The following is a 19,588-nucleotide window of genomic DNA, read 5'->3' on the forward strand; positions in this document are numbered from 1 at the left end:
TAAATTTGGTGCCTTTAAAACATGGGTCTACTTTTCTGATATGTTGTCTCTCAGAATTGTAAATAAGGTCAATTTACCCAGCAGCCTGCAACTGTGCCTTATTCCCAAGCAGCCATTTAGAAACATAAAGCACGATATATTGCGTGACAAATAAGAACATTTGAGAGGTTGTGTATCTCATTTATTAACAGTTCTTCACAAGATTTAGGCAGGAGTTAGGTCCATCATGAAATGATGACACGATGGCACCAGGAATCATGACAAGGCCAGTCACTCCGTCCATGAGGCAGAGGTGGGGAGCAATTTTCCTCCCTTTGAAATTTCTCTTTCTTGTAAGAGCAGCGGGGAGCACACTGGACTATAGTATTCAGTAGATTAGGGCTCTGAGCTACGCTCCAAAGTCAAGTTGCCTCTCTGAGACTCAGATACTTTTTCAAGAAGGTAAGAACAATCATAACAGAAAAGGAGGATTTAATTCAACACAATATATGAAAGTGTTTGCAAACTAAAATCTATCTTTTTCAAGAAAGGCAGTATTAACATCTTTGTAATTGTTTCTCTGTATTCCTATTCTGACCAGAATCAAATAACATGACTTTGGCCTCGTGGGAAGCAGAATTTCACTCATTGTTTAAAGCGGCTCTTTTCCACTGTTACAGACTGGTCAAAAATTATTTCCATGGTCCTTGAGAGTTATAAAAACGTGAATGAATGAATACAAAGCCATTCCACTGCTAGAAAAGCAAATTTGGCCTTAGTGTGTCTATTGATGGGGTCTTCCCGGCCATCTATCTGAAATTGCAGCCCCTATATACACTTCCTGTCTCCCTCCATAGCTAAATTTTTTCCATGACAAGCTCACCACCATATATACACTTTATTTTAATTCATTTGTCTTATTTGCTGTGTCCTCCACTAGACTGTAAGCCCCACTTGGGCAGGGGTATTTGTTTCATTCACTGTGATTTACTTTGCAACAAGAACAATGATTGACATATAGAAAAATGAATGAATGATGACCAGCCCATGACCATTACACTAATGGCCATATATCCGCAGCTAAAGAAAACCTGGAAACCATTAGGAATGGTTCACTGTAAGGCTTATGTTGCTTTTAACATTTCAATTCTGATATCTCAAAGCCCATAAAACAGTTTGTTCACTTTTAATGTTTTCTATGATTGGCCTCGTCAGCAGTTTCCTATTTGAGGCATTTTTTGTCTGTTTAGTTCTTCTCTCTGTAAAGAGGGAGTAGAGCTCATGCCTCAGATGCTAATCTTAGATTTATAGAAAAATATAAGCCATAAAGAGGGAGTTTCCCACTCCCCCACTGCAGCTTAAGTGCAAATTCCAAATCCACTCTCTTAAGCAGTTAGGAACCATTTAATGTTCATAAAATCCCATTGTATACTCAATTGCAAGAAACTAAAGCACGATTATAAACAGCACTAACAATAAACAGGCATAAAATTTTTTACCACCCTCTGCTCTCACAGAACCTGGGAGATCTGTCAAATTATCCTGTGGCAGATTGGAAAGAGGGAGTTGTGTTAGAAGTCACGGTCCAACTGCTAGTGACGCTGTTTCCATATTTTACAGCTTGGGAATCACTACATATTTAGAAAACTCTAGCTTTGTGCATTAGCTGTAACTGTAGACGGTGAGCCTGCAGGGATCTCTCAAGGGAAAGAACCAGTGTAGATGGAGCAGAAGAACTGGGAAAAACAATCCCAGGATAGTGTTGCTTTCATGAATTTTTAAGAGGGACTTTCCTCTGTCTTTATACAATCAGACAGAGAATGGACAAGGTTTGACAATACAGGAAAGGGATACTTCTTTCTGTATTTAATTTCCTCAGGTTTGTGACTCCTTGAGTTTGAAAAACACTTCATTTTGTAGGGTTTTCCTAAATAAAACTCTACATTTCGCTTGTATAGGAAGAAACAGAATGTGATTCTATTTCCATTTCTAGAGCCAGTGCAACCACTTATTTGTTAAATGTTGTTGAAGAGAGTATAAAATGATGCAGATGGTAGTGGTAAAATGCCTTGATGGCTTCCTTTCCCACCTGTGATTTTGCTGCTTTCTTCCTGACCTTCCCTTGTCCACTTTGTGCTGCTTTCAGGGATTTTTCCAGACAAAGCCTCATGATTGGCTATCAGTGAATTAGAGACACAAAAGGCTCTAGATTTATCTTATTTCCAGAGAGAAAGATGCAATATAGGTGGAGAAAAATGTCACGTTTGAAGACATTTGCTTCACTTAGATGTCTAATTTAGTCTCCAAAATGTGCAAACATGCACTAAATGCATTTATTTCTCTTTTAATTTTAGCATGGAAGCCCTTTGGTGCTTTGCCACAGACCAAGTATTCACAGTAGGAAAACTCAGCTCAGATTTGGGCCATTTTAGTTTGTGACATGCTGAGAAAGACACTCACCCGCGCTGACAGTGATAGCTTCAATGAACTGTTCTCTCCAGCTGTTGGTCCCAACCACGAGGGCCAGGTTTGTCTTTTTAATGAGTTTGTCCACGGTACTCTAGAAGGGTTGAAAAGAATAATACAATAACTGCTGGGTTTTTTAAGGCCTCAGGAAATCTAAGAGAGTGTTGATTTTGAAACCCCAGAGTTATATAAAGGGTAGCAGATGTTAGGCTCAGAACAACAGTATTGACATCAAACACTGTTATGATTATGCAAACAAGCATGGTTCTTAGTTGGAAACATTTTGAAATGGAAACTTCTTTGTAGCAAATACAAGCCTCCTTCACTGACTAACAGCCAATGAAGAATAGCCTCTGTGTTTAGAATAGCAGATGTTGCAAAAGCCCATCCATTCTCCTTGAATGCTGTCCCAGCTTGCTTCTCTACTGACTTCATCTATAGCGTGCTGTCTGCAAGTGAATTAATATATGTTCTGCTCAGCACTACCTGTGAATAGCCCGAAGTAACAGACAGATTATGAAACCAAAAACTGTTATTTTGGGTTTTTGTTTATCAATGAAATACAGCCAGACAGCAGAGTCTAAAGGTTGCTTGCTGCAAGACCATCAATAAATGGACTTTTCTTTGGCTACTCATTTGGTCAGCCTGGTGGCTGTTAGAGAATTCCACTCTCACCCTACTTGTGTTGCAAAGAAGTATAGACAAGACAAGACAAGGTTAATTCTTATGATATAGGGCACATTGCAATTTACCTTGCCCTGCATTTCCCCTGCTTTACTGGCACTGTGCTGCATACCCCTTCTTTTTCTTTAGAACTTTTAAAGCACTTTGTTTTGTGCAATTAGCACTCTCTAGTTTTCTAAATTCAGTTAATGTAACAATAGGAGCGGCCAAGCATTCACAAGAATACTAAGCAAGCAGATGCACCCAAAGCGCTACCACCAATCAGGGCAACTACAGGAAAAGGGATAATTTCCACAGCATTGAGGCTGCTCCTCCCAGAGAAACTACCACACCGACTAGTCTACCAAACATCCACACTTACTGTCAGAGCATCCTCGAACTTCCACTCATTGTAAAGAGGCAGAAAACATGTATTATTTGTCTTAGGTTAAAATCTGTACATGTTTAACGCAGTGTACCTAAATTGACTGTAGTTTGAGAGGGAGTATGTTATCAGCTAACTGGAGTAAGGAAACTGCGATTTAAGGGGCTTGTAGGAAAGGCCAAAGCCAAATCATAATATCAACCATGTTAGCTCAAGAAGAGTCATTGGAACTGACTCGAAACATTGAGAAGATAATAAACATGAAAGGGCCCATCTCCAACTGGCTCACCCTGTATTTGCAACATTATTCTTGGCTGGATTGTATGTCCTTATGGTAGTGACCTTTCAGCTTCTAGCCTTGTGTCTAGAACTGCTGGTGCCCCTGATAAGAACTCTAACAATCACTGTTCTTGGCCACCATAACTTGAAGCACATGACACGCATCTGTCTTTCCTCTCTCAACTCAGCTACATCTCATCAAGCAGTCTTAGAATTTTGGTTGATACAAATTCAAAGTGCTGTGTAGACTGTAACAAGAAATGACCTCAATTTTCCCTTATGTAATGGAAACTTGGGACAGCTCTCTCCAAAGGGGAACTCTTGTGCTGAAGCCAAGGCAGAGAACTCTGTCACCTGGGAGATAAACAGCTGAACTGATAAACGGTTGAACACAGACTTTCCTCAAGAAATATCTGTGAAAGAACAAATTTCCAAGATATACTAAACATTTATATATGTGTAAAACCCAGGGTAGATTTTGAACGCTAGTTCATGTTAATCCTGGGAGACTGTGGGATAGTCAGGGTGCTTCCTAGGACTTAATTTGCATATGGATCCTGTCCTGGAGTGAATAAGGATGAATCTGAAGTTCAGACATCTAGACTCAGACATTCCTGTCTATATTTGCCTGGAGGGTTCCTAAATGCCAACGATCAGCTCTTCACTGCTCTAGATTTTCAAGAGATTGTAAAACCTCACCCTCACCAATAGGCGTGAGTAAAGCATGCCCTCAGTCACGACATGGTAAGTGAGAACTCAGTGGGCAAAACAGAGTGGGACGTTGTAAGGTATCACCCCAGTTTGGGTCTCTAATGCAGTTTTGGGAGCTTTGAACAAGTTCTTTCAAACTGCTATGTTCTAGAAAAAGAAGTTTCTTAGGCAAATAATATGAAATCAAAACTGAGGCTTGAGGACACTTCAGAAACAACCCCCTCAAAATGTCCTTTAGCTGTTAGTGGTAACTGTACTGATGATCTTTGAGGAGATGAGAGGAAATAGTCTATGGAAGCTATTCTAAGGGGACAAGTACCCCAAACAACTGGACTTATGTAAAAAAAATGTGAGGCTTTCAAAGGTTTAGCTCATTGGATTGGTTATCAGAAAAAGCTTTGGATCCAAGAAAGCGTTGCTGCCTGGAAGAGTGTGCCCTGCCTTACCTCAACCAATACTTCTAAAGGAAGTTATCATGATTTCACTTCCTGTCATGGGTGCATGGAAGGGGAAGGTTATGGACTATTCCATAAGGAAGAAGAACACACAATTCCCCTTGAGAACCCTTGGAAGGATGGGGGGGAACCTTGCTTTGGAAATGCCAACTCATAGAATCTCTGCTGCAGCAAGTGGCACTAGGCTCTGTCATTCCAAATGAAAAGAGGAAGAGTGAGGCTGGACACACCTGGACAAGAGATGGACAGATTGGTCCACTGGAATGGACAATCTGATATTCCCATACTTCTGGAATTAGAGGGAATGTGTGCATGTTCCAGCCATGGCTGTGCAACAAGCCAGGGCTCCATATTATACGATGGGTGGGTTCTGATGTCAGGATCTCCCTAGAAAGCTTTGGTTCCAGTGTTTATCCCTGCACTCTCTTTCTATGGGAATGAGTCAAAGGAAGTGTTAACAGATTCTCAGTGGCCAGAAAGGGAAAGTTTAATTGCATTTTTATCTTTTTAAAATTCCACTATAACTGCAAAGACATTTTGCTTTCCACCTGTCTCCTATCAGACACCTAAATTTGTGAACTAAATTGAAAAAATAATTAATGGACTCAGCTAAATAAAGAGAGGCCACTATTAAAAAAAATAACCCAGATAAAATACTGAGGTTTCTACGTTGGTGGCCTGGTTCTCCCTTTTGGAATCATCATTCTGGTTTTTCAAACAGGAGCAGTGTCTGCTTTTAAAAAACAGGTGAGGAAAACATCACTGTGCTCTGGGTTTGTAATTCTGGAAAGCAGGAGAAGCGATGCACTTTTTCATTTCCCACTGCAGAATTGGGGTGTGGCTCTGCTAACTGTCTCTCAGATGTCAGGACTGTGTGAGTGAGAAGTGATGGGGGCAGGGGTAGGGGCAGAAGGGGAAGCTAAGGATCCACAGAAGTTTCATCTCAAAGGCTTAAGCTCCACCCCAAGGCCCATGTATTCAACTTTTGAAAAAATAACTTTCATTATCTAGAGAATTGGGAATCCAATTTTATCAGCTCAACTATAAACTCTCTGGTTGCAGGCACTATACCTTCAGTATGTTGACTGTGCTAAAATGGCCTCAGGTATGAAGAGGATGACAACACAAATGAGAACTTGTCAATGGGATGTTCCATAGAGAGAGATTACCAGCCCCTCCTCCAAAACAAAAGCCTCTTAATTTTCAGCAGTGTGGATGCTTTGCTTCTAATAGTTAGCTTTTTCAAATAGAGCTTGGTTTCTTCCACACGTAACAATCTCTTGGAATCCACCTTTCCATTTTCCTTGCTATCCCTTCAGACAGAACCTGCCTTTGGGGCACCTCTGACCTTGTGCAATGACAGATGCCTCCTGCCAGGCCCTCGTTCTGATGCTGTTTAGTTTACAGGACCAGCTTGTTCCCTACTAACTCTACAATTCCAATTTGGCTCCAAAGGTCTCTCAATTAGTAAGCCAGTTCCTGAAATTACATCTACCTCTCTTTCCAGATGGATCTTACAGCTTGGGCCAACACTATGAACAGTTTTGGTCCCAAGGTGGGCCTGGCTCCCCAGTGGGCAATGTGTTGAGCCTACCTTGAATTCATAGGATTCTTCAATGATCACTTCCAACTTGGTGTGTTCTCCCAGGATGGGGCGCCCCATTTCTGCAATGCGCCTCTCCTCTTCCTCTTTGCTGGTCAGCGGCTGCTTGTCATCATATTCGTCTGTGAAAGGGAAAGGCAAGAGAGTGAGGAATGTACTGTTTTACTTGGAAATCCCTGGATCTTACCACAAGAAAACCAAGGAGGAAGGAAGCCCTAATGACCTACTAAATGTCCCTTGGGTGAGATCAAGAGGCTGGAGGGGAGAATTAGACAGACACTTGTCATATTGTGCAGCATATCACTGTGACAGCAGGTGACTATGATGCCCCACAATCTAGGCTCATGCAGTTGAGGAACAGTAACACACAGGGACATAGCACTGAGACAGACTCTGCCTGCACGTTGTCTGTGTTGAGGGAATCAATCACCCAGCTGGTCCCTCTCACGCTGGCTCAGCTGGCTGTTTGTACACATTCCTTCAGCACATGACCCAAGGGAAACACAAGTAAAAGCGCTACAGTGACCTGAAGGATGGGAGAGTGTGGGCTCCTCCTCTCCATTTTCTAGCAACAACAGAAAATACCCCAGGCCTATAGAGATGCGAACAGGAAATTCTGATCGTAGTCTCTCACTTGCCAAGAGCCCCTGTTGCAAGTTAAGCAGCAAAACATCCATTCCATATTTTTGTAAGATGCCTGGGCTCCAGTGCTTCCTCTCTCTGGTGCAAAGCTGAATTGTGTTCGGAAAACCTTGACCATGTTAATCTTAAAGTAAACAGGGAGGGCGAGGGTGAGTCCGCTAGGGAGTTAATACTCACTCACCATGTGAGCCTGATTATTTCCAGAACCACTATGTAGCTCACACTCCAGGAGATGCTAGTGGGTGCTGAGAAAATGTTAATGGATCCAAGAGTCCATTAATGAGGGGAAGCTCACAGTTGGCTCTCTCTGTGTGAAGGTCACTGGGACAAATCCCAGACTGAAAAGGCCATGCACATAAGGACAAATGCTAGTCCTGTAATTGTTCTTATCCTTCAGGCCCAGGATGCTGGAACAACACAGGCTATTTCCTCTCAGAGCCAAGTGGAATGAATGTCGTCTCCAGGGAAACAGTATGGGTGACATGGAAAGACCTCAGCCCTGATGCCCTCACCTCTAGGACTTCCAGACAAATGCCTGCAACAGGAGTCTGTTGACTGTGGAGACATCCAAAACAGAGGGATTTCTTGCCCAGGCTTCCTGCCTTTTGCATTTTAGACATCAGCTTCTGCAGAAGTCCACACCTCCCATTCCCTCCAAAGACCCATGGCTTCCCCTCCACTGAGGAACCCTGCTGTGATGGCTCCATTTGTTGCTTTAGCAATTGTTGCAGAGAATGGTTCCCAGCCCAGTTGTTCACTTCCAGGGCAGGGAGCAGATAGGTTAGAGGCACTGCCAGCCTTTTATATACTAAGTGTCAAAACCAAAAACAGGAAAAAGCAGAATGTAGCATATCGATTAATTCTTTAGTACACATTTAATAGTGTCTTCCTCAAAGGCTATTTTAAAATTTGCTTTTCTATCTCCAGTGATTACAGGGCACCGAAGAAATTAGATGAAGACTTAGTGATTTTGGACAGGTCAGAAGCTACTGAATGTTAGCAGAGGCAAAGGAGAGGGACAAAGAGATAAATTTTAACTGTAAAAGTGGTAATGTTTTTAATAGTAGGATTGGGAAGTTATGACCCAAAGGAAGGCAAAGGTTTCTGGTTGGGGTCTCTAAGATTTGTCCTTGAAAAATTATGTGTCTAGTCAAGGCGTTGGCTGAGACACATGAAGTCCAATGTATCCAGTGCTCATATCAATAAAATTTTGATGACCACTGCTTTCTGATCCTTGAACCCAGGATAATGTTTTTGGTAGTTTTCATAGCAGCAGGTGACATTAGTGTCTTTGTTCAAAACTTCGGCTGACCATGGATGTCTTGAAGACTTGCATCATTTAAGAATTATTTTCCCAGAATAAGAAATATTATAATTTGGATATCTATTTGAATTGTAAAGCCATTGGCAGAGAATATTTATCATGGCCCTCTTTTCTGTAGTTTACTTATAAACAGTAAGTTACTTTTAATGGGATACAAGGCAATTTAGGTAGAAAAATAGATAAATTATGAAAGAAAGGTGATGTGGTAGCATTGTTTAGTGCAGCATTTCACAAAATGAAATTGGTTTGGAACATGATATTAAATAAATGGAAATGGTAGTAAATGAAATTAAGTCATACAGTAAATAAAAAGATTCTTTTTCAATAATCCTTCAGTCCTGATCAAGAAGAAATACTTAATTTGGTGCTATTATATCTTTGCCTACTTCTTAATATTTGGGTTTCTACTATTTTAAGACAGAGAATATAGTTCTTAGGCATAGAGCATTTGACAGTATCTAGCTAGAATTTAATAGCATTTTTTCCATTAAAAATTTTTATTAAGGTTATTAAGTATGAAATGTCTGTTTTCCTTAAGTACTAAGTTTGACAGTTGGTATCTCTGATATACCACTTTGACATTTCTTGTTTTATTTTTATTGTGAAGGTCCATCCTCATTCTTTCAAAAACGTACTTTGGCTTGTTATTATCTTTCAGAGATTTTTAGAGCAATTTTTGTGAAACCATTGATAAGTCAAAAATTTATGTTATTTTTGAATATGAGTTCTGTTGTGGAACAAATGCAGCGCAGACAGCTTGAAATATCAACAAAGTGTTTGGGAAGAATGTGGCTACTGAATGCACAGTATGTTGATGGTTTGAGAAGTTCCATTCTGGTGATTTTAATCTTGAAAATGAGCAATGTGGGTGACGTTAGACCAAGATGGATAATGATGAGCTGAAAGCTGTAGTGGAAGTGGATCCATCTCAACCTATGGATGAATTAGCAGCAAGGTTTGACATTACTGTTCCAACAGTATTGGACCATGTGAAACAAATCAGCAAGAAGCTGGATAGATGTCTTCTGCATAAATTAAAGGAGCATCAGAAGAGAAATCATCTCGAAGCTTGCCTTTCTTTGCTGTCATGACATAAAGGAGAACCATTTCCACAACATACTGTTACATGTGATGAAAAATGGCTTCTTTTTGACAATTGCAAGGGTTCAGCACAATGACTGGATAAAGATGAAGTGCCGAAGCACAGTCCAAAATCGAATATTCATCAAAAAAAAAGCTCATTGTGTCTGTCTGGTGGTCCAGTGCTGGTATTATCCACTGCAGCTTCATGAAACCTGGTCAGTTGATTACAGCGGATGTCTACTGCAACCAACTGGATGAAATGATTAGGATGCTTGCCAGTAAGCAGTGAGATTGATCAATAGAGACAGGTCAATCCTCTTGCAAGATAACACTTGACCACATGTCACACAAACAATGCTGCTCAAACTATAGAGGCTGGACTTGGAAACTCTCTGTCATCTACCGTATTCGCCAGACCTTGCACCAATTGACTATCACTTCTTCCAGGCTTTGGACCACTTCTTTCAAGGAAAAATATTCAATTCTCAACAAGCTATGGAAAATGCCTTTCTGATTTCATTGCCACTTGCTCTCCAGGCTTCTTTGCTACTGGTGTAAACAAGCTACCATTAAGATGGCAAAACTGTCAATAGTTTAGGTGCATACTTTGATTAATTGTACTGCTTCTTATCTGAGATATAATAAGTTTATTATTATAAACTTTTGATTTGAAATCGGACATTTCATATTTAATGACCTAATAAATCATACTTTCTATTTATGACAAATGGTACTAGTTTTCCTTGTGTTAGTGACTTAAAGTTTTCTTTTAAAAATAAATTTAGTGAGTCAAAACATGAGGCAATTAAAAAAATTATATTAAGTGAATAATATACAATCAAAGCAAAAATTGTAAAGGTATGTGAATGACAAAAATTAAGGAAATACTGTCTTAATAGATTTCATACTAACATAAATAAAAGTGAGGTACCTTGTTTCTAACACTTGCTACACTCTTGTTTGAAACTGACTTGGATTTCTTAATAGCACACTTTTATCCCATTGTCTATCTACCTGGAAAAGCTCTGCTATCAACATCTGTGTAAATTCTACTTATCTTTCAAAACCTTACCTCTTCTTGCATGAAATATCTCCTGGTAGATGATTAGGGATTTAGGAACTACCACTCTAATCTTAAATTAATTCCTTAATATTCGTTGTGTGTATTGAACATGGATACTCTCATATTCTGTTTTTATTTTTAATAAATTACCTTGACATACTAATGTCCAGCATGTAAACTTGCTGAGATATTAATAGAATAGTATGTCTCCTTGCACTTGGAATGACCCTGGTATCTCCCAGGGCCTGTTACAAGGTATGGAATGTAACAGTAGGTGCTTGTTATTTGTTGTGTGACTCTTGAACTCATTGTTAGCAAAGCCTCTTATTTGCTCTATCTATAGAAAAGGACCCTGTATTTACTGAGCACATGTTTACACCATGTCAGCAGAGTCATAGACCTCTCCTGCCACCCTCTGCCTTCCAGCAGGAGCTCACAGTCTAATGGGAAGAGAGGCATTTAGACGGACAACTTCTAGTACAACATAGTAAGGAATGAGGGACCAGGGTGGGGGGAACAACTCACTCTGCGTGAGCGAGTCAGAGAAGGCTTCAGGAAAGAGCAGCTATTTGAAATTGGCCTTGAAGAATGTATAAAAGTTCACCAGGTGAAGGTGATGGTAAGGATGGCTAGAAGGTGGTGGGGTGAGTAAGTGCATTCCAGGCTGAGAGAAGTCAAAGTACAATGGCACAGAGTCATGGAAGGGGCAGCGCTATTTTTACTTTATAAGTATCATGAACTTATATGTGACTGAGAGATAACAGCTGGACAGATCCTATTATTGTTCTACAATGATACTGACAAATTAGCATTTGCAGTCTAGATTTTTGACACTGGCAAAAATGAGAGCTGAGTCTATTTTTTTTTAAAGTGTCCTATCTTTAGATACCTTTTACTGAATAGGGAAATGGTTTAACAGCATTTTTAAAATTTTGATCATTTTCTATGTTTGTTTCCTTTTCACTGTGAGCATTGCATCAAACATAGGTCATTTTACTATGGTTGAGGTCAGTTTTGTTTCCTTACTTACGCAGAGTGACAACATGCTGTTGTTTTAGTTTTGTTTCTCAGAGGGAGAAAATTAATTTTCTCTCTCTATGTGTGTGTATATATGAATACTTTTAAAACTTGCCATATTTTATTGAGAAGTTAGAAATAAATTACATAACATCAGAGTCTTAACCAACCAAAACAATTTAAAGATCAAATGCTATATAATTAACAGCCACTGTTAAAATCAATATTGACAGGACATAAAACAATCCTGCAATAAAATCCCTAGTGGGGAATCACTCTTCTCCTGAGTAATTGATTTTGCAAACAGCAACAAATGATAAAAGCTAACAGGTACCTGGAGTCTGGGAAAAATAGAATTTTGAAAAAGCTGCTTCTAATGCATTCTGGTTCAAGCTGCATTTTAAAGCGGCCTCACCGTGAGAGATGAAGGGCTGAGAGTGGGAATCCCTATCAGAAAACAACACAACCCACAGGGGCGATCTCATTATTGAGATCTGTATCTGAGGAGCTCCTGTTGGTATTCTTTAATGTGGTCACAATTTTTAATCTCAACGAACCATGTAGAATTTGGAAAAGGGTACATGGCCAGCTGTGGGATAATTTGCTCAAGATTCTTTTAATCCTTCACTCAGAACTGTGCTGACAAGTCTGAAAGCAGAGATCCCTGCACCTGGATGGCCTCTCTGATTGGAGCCTAAGGAAACTGGTACTTTTATTTCCATGAGGAATATTCTGGAACAACTCTATAGTTGGGGCAGGGTGTCATGATTATTGAACAGGGGTGTGGGATGTGAGGATGAGGAAAGTCTTACTGGGTCAGGCAGAGTGTTTTCTCCTGCCATGGCCAGGGGTGGGTGATAGTGAAGATTAAAGAGCAAATATCCCTGTCCTCATCCAGAGATTTAGTGCCATCAGATGACAGCAGGCTCTAGACCTATACTAGATCTGGGATAGTTGTGTAATCCTCTAGTCACCCTGACAATGTTCCTTTAATTCCCCTATGGAGAAACCCCAGAAATGTATAATCACCTGTACATATCTAGTTGATACCATGTTGCCTGGAGGCAGGACAGGCAGGCTCTGGGAAGAAATATAGCTCAGCTTTTAAAGAAACTTCATTATACTTGGGATGAAAAACTCATGTGTGAGAAGACACATTTGCAAGAAATCTGGAATGTATTGAAACTCGAGAGGGGGAAGCCATTGGATCAATTTTCTCTTTAAGTCCATGCAATCCCCTCCCTCCACAATGCCTCCTGTTCTGCCCTGATGTGGTTGTGTTGTGTTGCAATCCACCACACCCCCAGCTGCCTGAGAAGTCACACCGTTATTTAGCAATGTTTCAGAGGAGACAGAGCTAAAATGTATGTCTGTAATGTCTCTAAGAGCTAAAGAACACTTGAAGGCTGTGAGTTTCAAGGGCCATGATGCAATGAGTACCTGCAAAGGTGATTATAGTAGAGGGAATCGGATGTTCTCTAGCGTGAATTTTCCTGAAGACAGGTTGGCCTAGCAAAAGGACAGGAAGAAAATCAGCAGAATGGATTGCACTGGTTTACTATCAGAGCTTTGTGGGATTAGTAAAGTAAACATCACACCCAGATGCACACATGGCAAGCAATGTTAGTTTGGGGATTAAGTGGTCATAGGTCACCCCTACATAGGTCACAGAAGGGACCAAGAGATGGGGCAGGTGTTCCATGAACCAAACCAGACTATGTTAATGAACCACATGTCTTATGGTAGGAGGTACAGCCACATTCCTTCAGGTATCCTAAATGGAGTATCCAGGTCCTTTAAGTCACTGCTTCCAGAGGCATCATGGAACAACAGAAAGCATTGGGTGTAGTGACAGGTGTCCTGGTTTTGAAGCCTATTAATGCCAAGATTATAGCATTGAGTAGGCTATTTCTCCAGTTTTTCCACATGTAAAATGAGGATTATAAACCTGTTCTATGTCATAGGTTTGTCTGAGGGTCAAATAACATAACAGCTGGGAACATGCTTACTACATTTATTTCCTGGGCAGTCTGAAGGGGAGAATGGTAAATACACTTGCAGGTTTTGTAAGCCATCATCACAACTGTTTGGATTAACCAGGCCTAGGGTTTCATTGATCTGCCAGTTCAGTTGACATCCAGCTTCACTTGCTGTTTGCTTCTACCAGGATCTACCCATTCTTGGCCTGGGTATCATGGAACTTGGGATTCAGTGCCAACTCTTTCATATGTGTAAACTTGGACAAGGCCTTTCTCTTCTCTGAGTCTCAGTTTCCCCAATTGTAAAGTGAAGTTGAACCTGAAGGGGCTTTGTTCCTCTAATCTATGTTTTCAGCTCTCAGAATTGTTATAGTTTGGATTCCTTAAAAAGCCATGGGCCTTATTAAGTCTATTACATGATGAACATAATATGATTGGAGGAGTAATATTAAAGACATATATTGACTGCTATATAATTTTAATTAATCAGAGAACTCTATAGCTGCATGTCTCAGAAATTTTGGGGATCAAACATATCATTTCCTCTCCATATTGAGATAGAATACTTAATTTATTAAAATATCTATTTATTTTATTTTACTTTTCTAACAGACAGGGTCTCAACCGTCACTCAGGCTGGAATAAAGTGGTGTGATCACAGTTCACTGTATCCTGGAACTCCAAAATATTTTATTGTTTTGTAGAGTCGGGGTCTCACTATGTTACCAGTGAGGTCTTGACTGGTCTTGAACTCCTGGCCTCAACTGATCCTTCCGCCTTGGCCTCCTAAATTGCTGGGTTTACAGGCATGAGCCACCATACCCAGCCAAAACCATATTTACATGCTTTATTTTCCTTCTTTCAGGATCTCCCTTAGTTTTCATTTGGCTGGAATCCACAACAATGGCATTTACGAGACATATCTGGGCTTTGGACTCAAAAGGGGTTCAGTGTGTAATTTCATGATGCAGGTAAAAATAAAGGGGTTAGAGGGGGAGGAAATAGAACAGTGCTGGGGAAAGAACCATCATCATATGGCCTTGGACTTAAAAACAGAAGGCTTGGCTCTGAGTCCTTGGATGGGTGATCTGGGTTAGACTGATTAAATCTTTGAACCTTCATTTCCTCCCCATCTAAGTAAGGCCAATAAAGTCTTACTCCATAAGGTCGGTAATGAAATGATATAATGAATAAGAAGTCCTTTACAAATTCTAATAAGCTATAATATACAGGGCATTATCATGTCATATGACCGGAAGGTCAAGGGGAAATAAGATCATAGGTCTAAAGGGCCTTTCAATGAGGCAAGCTCTAGGAACAACCAATAAAGATTTATAAATTTTGAAAGCACCTTTAGAACTTAATGTCCATTACTAATGAGACTCTGAAATACTGGCCTTAGACTGTGGATCAAATGGCTTTCCAATTTCTATATATCCTGCTTCAAATTTAGATTTTCACACTCAGCTGCACAAGTCCATGTAAATAAAAGCTGCAGGCAAAGTCCAAGGGCTAGATTAATTTTCTGCTGTCCCTGAGTCTCAAAGCCTTGACTTCAAAGCCTCAAACTGACTTCAAAGAAAAGCTCTTTAGGGCTTTTAAAGCTGCTTTTCACTCTGCAGATCTAAGTTTTAGAACTTTCCTCAGAGGCATCAGTAGAGGGTGGATCACGGGCATTCTAGCCTGATTCAGGAGAAGGGTCTAGTAAAGTGAGACAGCTTCTGAGAAAGGAGAAATGGACAGGCCAATGTAGAAATTTCTAGAGAGTTCTGGACCATTCTCTTGTTTCTAACTGCATCAATTTCAAGTCTTGGGAAGATGTGGTAACAATAGAAAAACTGCTATTTCGGATTAAAGTTTCAGCCCTAAGGAAGAACTTAATGAATTACAGGAAATGACAGAAAACTTTAGGGGAAGTGATTCTGTCATCTTTGACGCAAGATATATAGCCAAGGTAGGAAATGTTGGACATTGCTGGACAGATACTATAGAACTTGATATGAAGAATTTCTGAGAAAAGAAAACTAAGATCCCATTACCTGAGATACTAAAACGGAAGATAATTCAAGTGACACAGAAGGAAGGCCCTAAAAACAAATTCTGGACATATCCAATGATAAAGAAAATAGAAAGATATCCAAACCCATCAATGCATTTTAACAAGGCATTCTATAGCCAAATATTTTTCATGAAGGCTTCATTATCAGGCTGCATAGGACTAGATAGCATACTACTTCTACAATGGTTGACTTTAAAATAATAATGACTTCAATGAGTCATGAAGGCTGGCTTGCCAAGTTTCAACTTTTCTCAAGGATAACTAATTGATCCTTAGGTGACAGAATCAGAATATTTACAAGAAGACTTCAATGAGTTAAAATGATGAAATAAAAAAAGAAAATAAAAATTTAAAAAAAATGTAAATTCCTGTACTTGTGTTAAAAAAAATAACCTTCTATGGTACAGAATTGGGGAGACATGACCAGAGAGAGTTTAAGATATATCAGATTTTAAAAATCTAATATGAGGACTTGTCCTGTTTAACAATTTCATCTTTTTTAATTTCCGTGTCTCTGAAAGTCTATTAATCATTTCATCACTAGATGCTGTGTCTAGAGAAAATCAGTAGATAGCTAACAACCAATGTGAAATTGCCAATATTTAGAAAATTCCACGTTGGACAGAATCACATTGGAACCACTTGCTCACGAGTTTACACTAACAGTGGTTTAAAATTAAGTTAGCCCCAACTCCTGCCATGGTATTTTCACTATTAGAAATTTTGGAAATTTTTTCTTCTAAATATTTTTGTTCGGATCTCAGATTTCAAAATTTTTTATCTGTACAATATATTGAAAAATTTTGATATTTGCACAATATATGTAAATGCCATGTAGGCCATTGGAGACATCTTCAATCTGCAGCTTCAGACAAATTGGAGCTACTGTTTAAACATTTATCTCTCTCTCTAAATCTGCATAGATGACCCTGAAGGGGTGAGGAGACACAGACAAAAGGGGGTACTGTAAGGAAGTATCTGCCTTTCGTACACAAGAAAATAGCTTTAGAGTTGTGCTAAATAATGCAATCAACACAAGCTGAGTACCATCCTGTACTTCAGGGTTTTACACTATTTTATTGGCATTTTGAGTTTTTATAGAGCACACAGTAATGAACTTCAAGTGGCAGAAATATTACTTGTTACCATGTTATTAATACTAAAACCTAAGTCCCCAAAGAGAGGCATGGACCAGTATGGTAGGATGAAGGGAAGAGACTGCACTGTCTTCTCCCAACATGGCATTATCTATTATTAGGATCCTAAGTTTGGGTCACACAGTAGTTTTGGATGTCAGCTCCTATGTTTCTCTGAGGCCAGCAATTGTGTCTTAATGACTCTGGTACTCTTTGGAGCATCTATCATGGCACTGAGCATCACCGGTGCTACATGAACATTTGTAAATTGACCAGTGTTAAAATGTGAACAACTATAGTTTTGCCATATGAATTGCTTATCAATAAACATAACACACACGTTGTTAACTTGTAAAATGTTAAATGTGTAAAACCAGCAAGAGCACACCATTGCTGCAGTTAAATGTTAATGCAGATTATATAAGATATTTGTTTGGTTTCAGTTTTTAGGGTATTTGGGGGAAAATAAAGAAACATTTGAAATAAAAAAGTCTTACCATACAGGTATTTTCCTTCATTAAAAGCAAATAAAAATGAGAAATTATTTTTTAAAATGAAATAACATATGGTGAGAACAGACAGTAAAAATAAAATTAGCATTAGACTTTAAAAATTCATACCTGTTATTGTGAAGCCACCTAAAAAAGAAAAGAAAACAAATAATTGTTACAATTTACCTTACACTCTAAATAACCAGTGACATCAGACACCCACCCACAGTACAAAAGCTTGCCAAATTAGATTTACAATTAAGAAGAATAGGATATAATCATCCATTCATGACCAAATCACTAATCATTCTTTCAAGATTATGGGATTTAGTGCACAAACAATTCTTGTGCATACCTAGAAATCACTGATTTTTTAAAAGCTTATACCAAATTATAAATGTAATATAAACTATTTGACCTTAACAATGGTCAATGGCCAATGGCTCTCAACAACAATCTTGCTAGTAAATCAATAGAAATAAAAGTCAGAGAGCTATATTATATCACCTGACGGAAATGGAAAATAACCTAGAAAAATGGAAAGGAAATGCAAGAAATGAAATGCTTACCAAGCTCATTCAATAACAGGGCTGTGAAGGAAACAGACAAAGACAAACACAGAATAAGAGACCAGATGAATAATGAAAGCAAGAGGAATATCAGCAGAAAGAAATCCAGGCAGATCTGATTAGAGCAGTAGGGAGGCACTGCTAAAAAATTTGGTGCACTCCAAGGAAATGTGGCATTGGGAATATTTCAAAATAAAAAATCCCAACAGATATTTCTGCAAATGTGTGTGTGTGATTGAATGCATACATATATTTGTATATATGGAACCTTGTATATCATCTCTTTATATTTAATAAGACATTTCTACTATGTATGTTTATACGCAGTGTATATATCTAATTTACCAGTAGATACAATACAGTTTATCAGTAGAAACACTGTATTAAATTAATTCTCAACTTGATTCGAGTGAGTCTTCTGCTTTAAATATTGCCTAGATTTAGTTGATCTAACATACAGAAGTCTTAAATCACCCAGGATCTTAGATATTGTGCATTTTATTCAATGAGATCTGGTGAAACATCCTGGGGAATTCTACTTTGGCTGCCCTGCATGGAAGGGGACTTTGGCCCAAGGTAAAGCTCTCTCTCTCTGGGCGTTCTATTTGGATGATCTTTTGGCCACCAAGAATTTATGTTTTTAAAATCCTTAAAGTTTAATAGTTCCAGGAATGAATGCTTATTTGTGTCCTTATCTGTCACTTCTGCACATTATTAGATAACAAGAATCCTTCTAGTGGACATATAATTCCATAAAACTGACAGGAGAGGAGGTCCAGGGAAATGTGCATAATTTGTCTCTCAGTTTATGTGCTTTAAAAACCCAGACTGTAGCCTTTTTGTAAAAGCAACCTGTAAATGTATCCAATAAATTACTTCCTGAGTTGTAGATGGGAATGTTACAATTACTTTTTTAGGCCTAGTTTTCTTTCTAATGATAGCAGCGTTAAAGGATACTTTCCAAAATGAGTCAGTAATTTACTTATAGTGACAAGAATCTATTTGGTGGGTATGAAACTAGATAGCGGTATTAAGGAATTTTAATTTATTGTTACATGAGGGCATACTTTACTAAAACGACAAATGAAAGAGCTGTATCCAAGATGCTCTTCCTTGAGGTTAAGAGGAATACATTTAGAAGTAAGTGCTTTTTTCTGTATGTTAATGAGACATTTTGATCCCATCTTTCTGAGAAATCAGTGCAATTTCCTGGTCTCTTTTCCTTCTGTCTACTGTCTATGGAGCATATTAAATAGGTTGCATTAAAATGGGTCTCAAGTGCTCCTTTCTCCATCATGCTAAAGGTTCTTCTTGTCATTTTGACGCTGAGTAAGTCAGGGACACACACTTTTTTTTGATCCTCTGATGGATTCTGAGGCCAGTGAGTTCTCATAAATGTGGGATTAAATTCTCCCAAATATTGAATCTATATAGGAATTTGTACTAAATATTTTATTTTTCCACCCTACATATAAAAGTGCAAATTTCATTCAAAGTGGTCCATGTCATCATCTCCTATACTGCTTTCACCAATTGTAGGTATGCACTTAGTAAAAGCTATTAACATGTGGTATGCTCATTTTACATATGTAAACAGGATTCCTTTTAAAATGGCCACTATTAGAAGACAATTATAGGACGTTCTAGTAATAATTTGGAAGAAAAATCATCTGTAAAGATGATA

At 38.9% G+C, this 19,588-nt stretch overlaps 1 protein-coding gene across 10 annotated transcripts in view; it reads right to left on the bottom strand.

The window, feature by feature from the left end:
* The window catches only part of SLC8A1 (solute carrier family 8 member A1), a 367,481-nt gene that overhangs the window by 45,554 nt on the left and 302,339 nt on the right, over window positions 1–19,588 (bottom strand). For 6 of the 10 annotated variants that reach the window (XM_045549463.1, XM_045549462.1, XM_045549465.1 and 3 more), the window contains 6 exons: window positions 17,905–17,925; window positions 17,465–17,482; window positions 17,342–17,356; window positions 13,111–13,179; window positions 6,533–6,663; window positions 2,440–2,539 (listed from right to left, as the gene is read on the bottom strand). In XM_045549463.1, the coding sequence (XP_045405419.1) occupies window positions 2,440–2,539; window positions 6,533–6,663; window positions 13,111–13,179; window positions 17,342–17,356; window positions 17,465–17,482; window positions 17,905–17,925 (354 nt within the window). The remainder of the gene's footprint in view (window positions 1–2,439; window positions 2,540–6,532; window positions 6,664–13,110; window positions 13,180–17,341; window positions 17,357–17,464; window positions 17,483–17,904; window positions 17,926–19,588) is intronic. The other 4 variants (XM_045549470.1, XM_045549469.1, XM_045549467.1 and 1 more) reach the window with 3 other exon arrangements.

Source organism: Lemur catta, chromosome 4 (genome assembly GCF_020740605.2).
Source record: "Lemur catta isolate mLemCat1 chromosome 4, mLemCat1.pri, whole genome shotgun sequence".
Lineage (NCBI taxonomy): Eukaryota > Metazoa > Chordata > Mammalia > Primates > Lemuridae > Lemur > Lemur catta.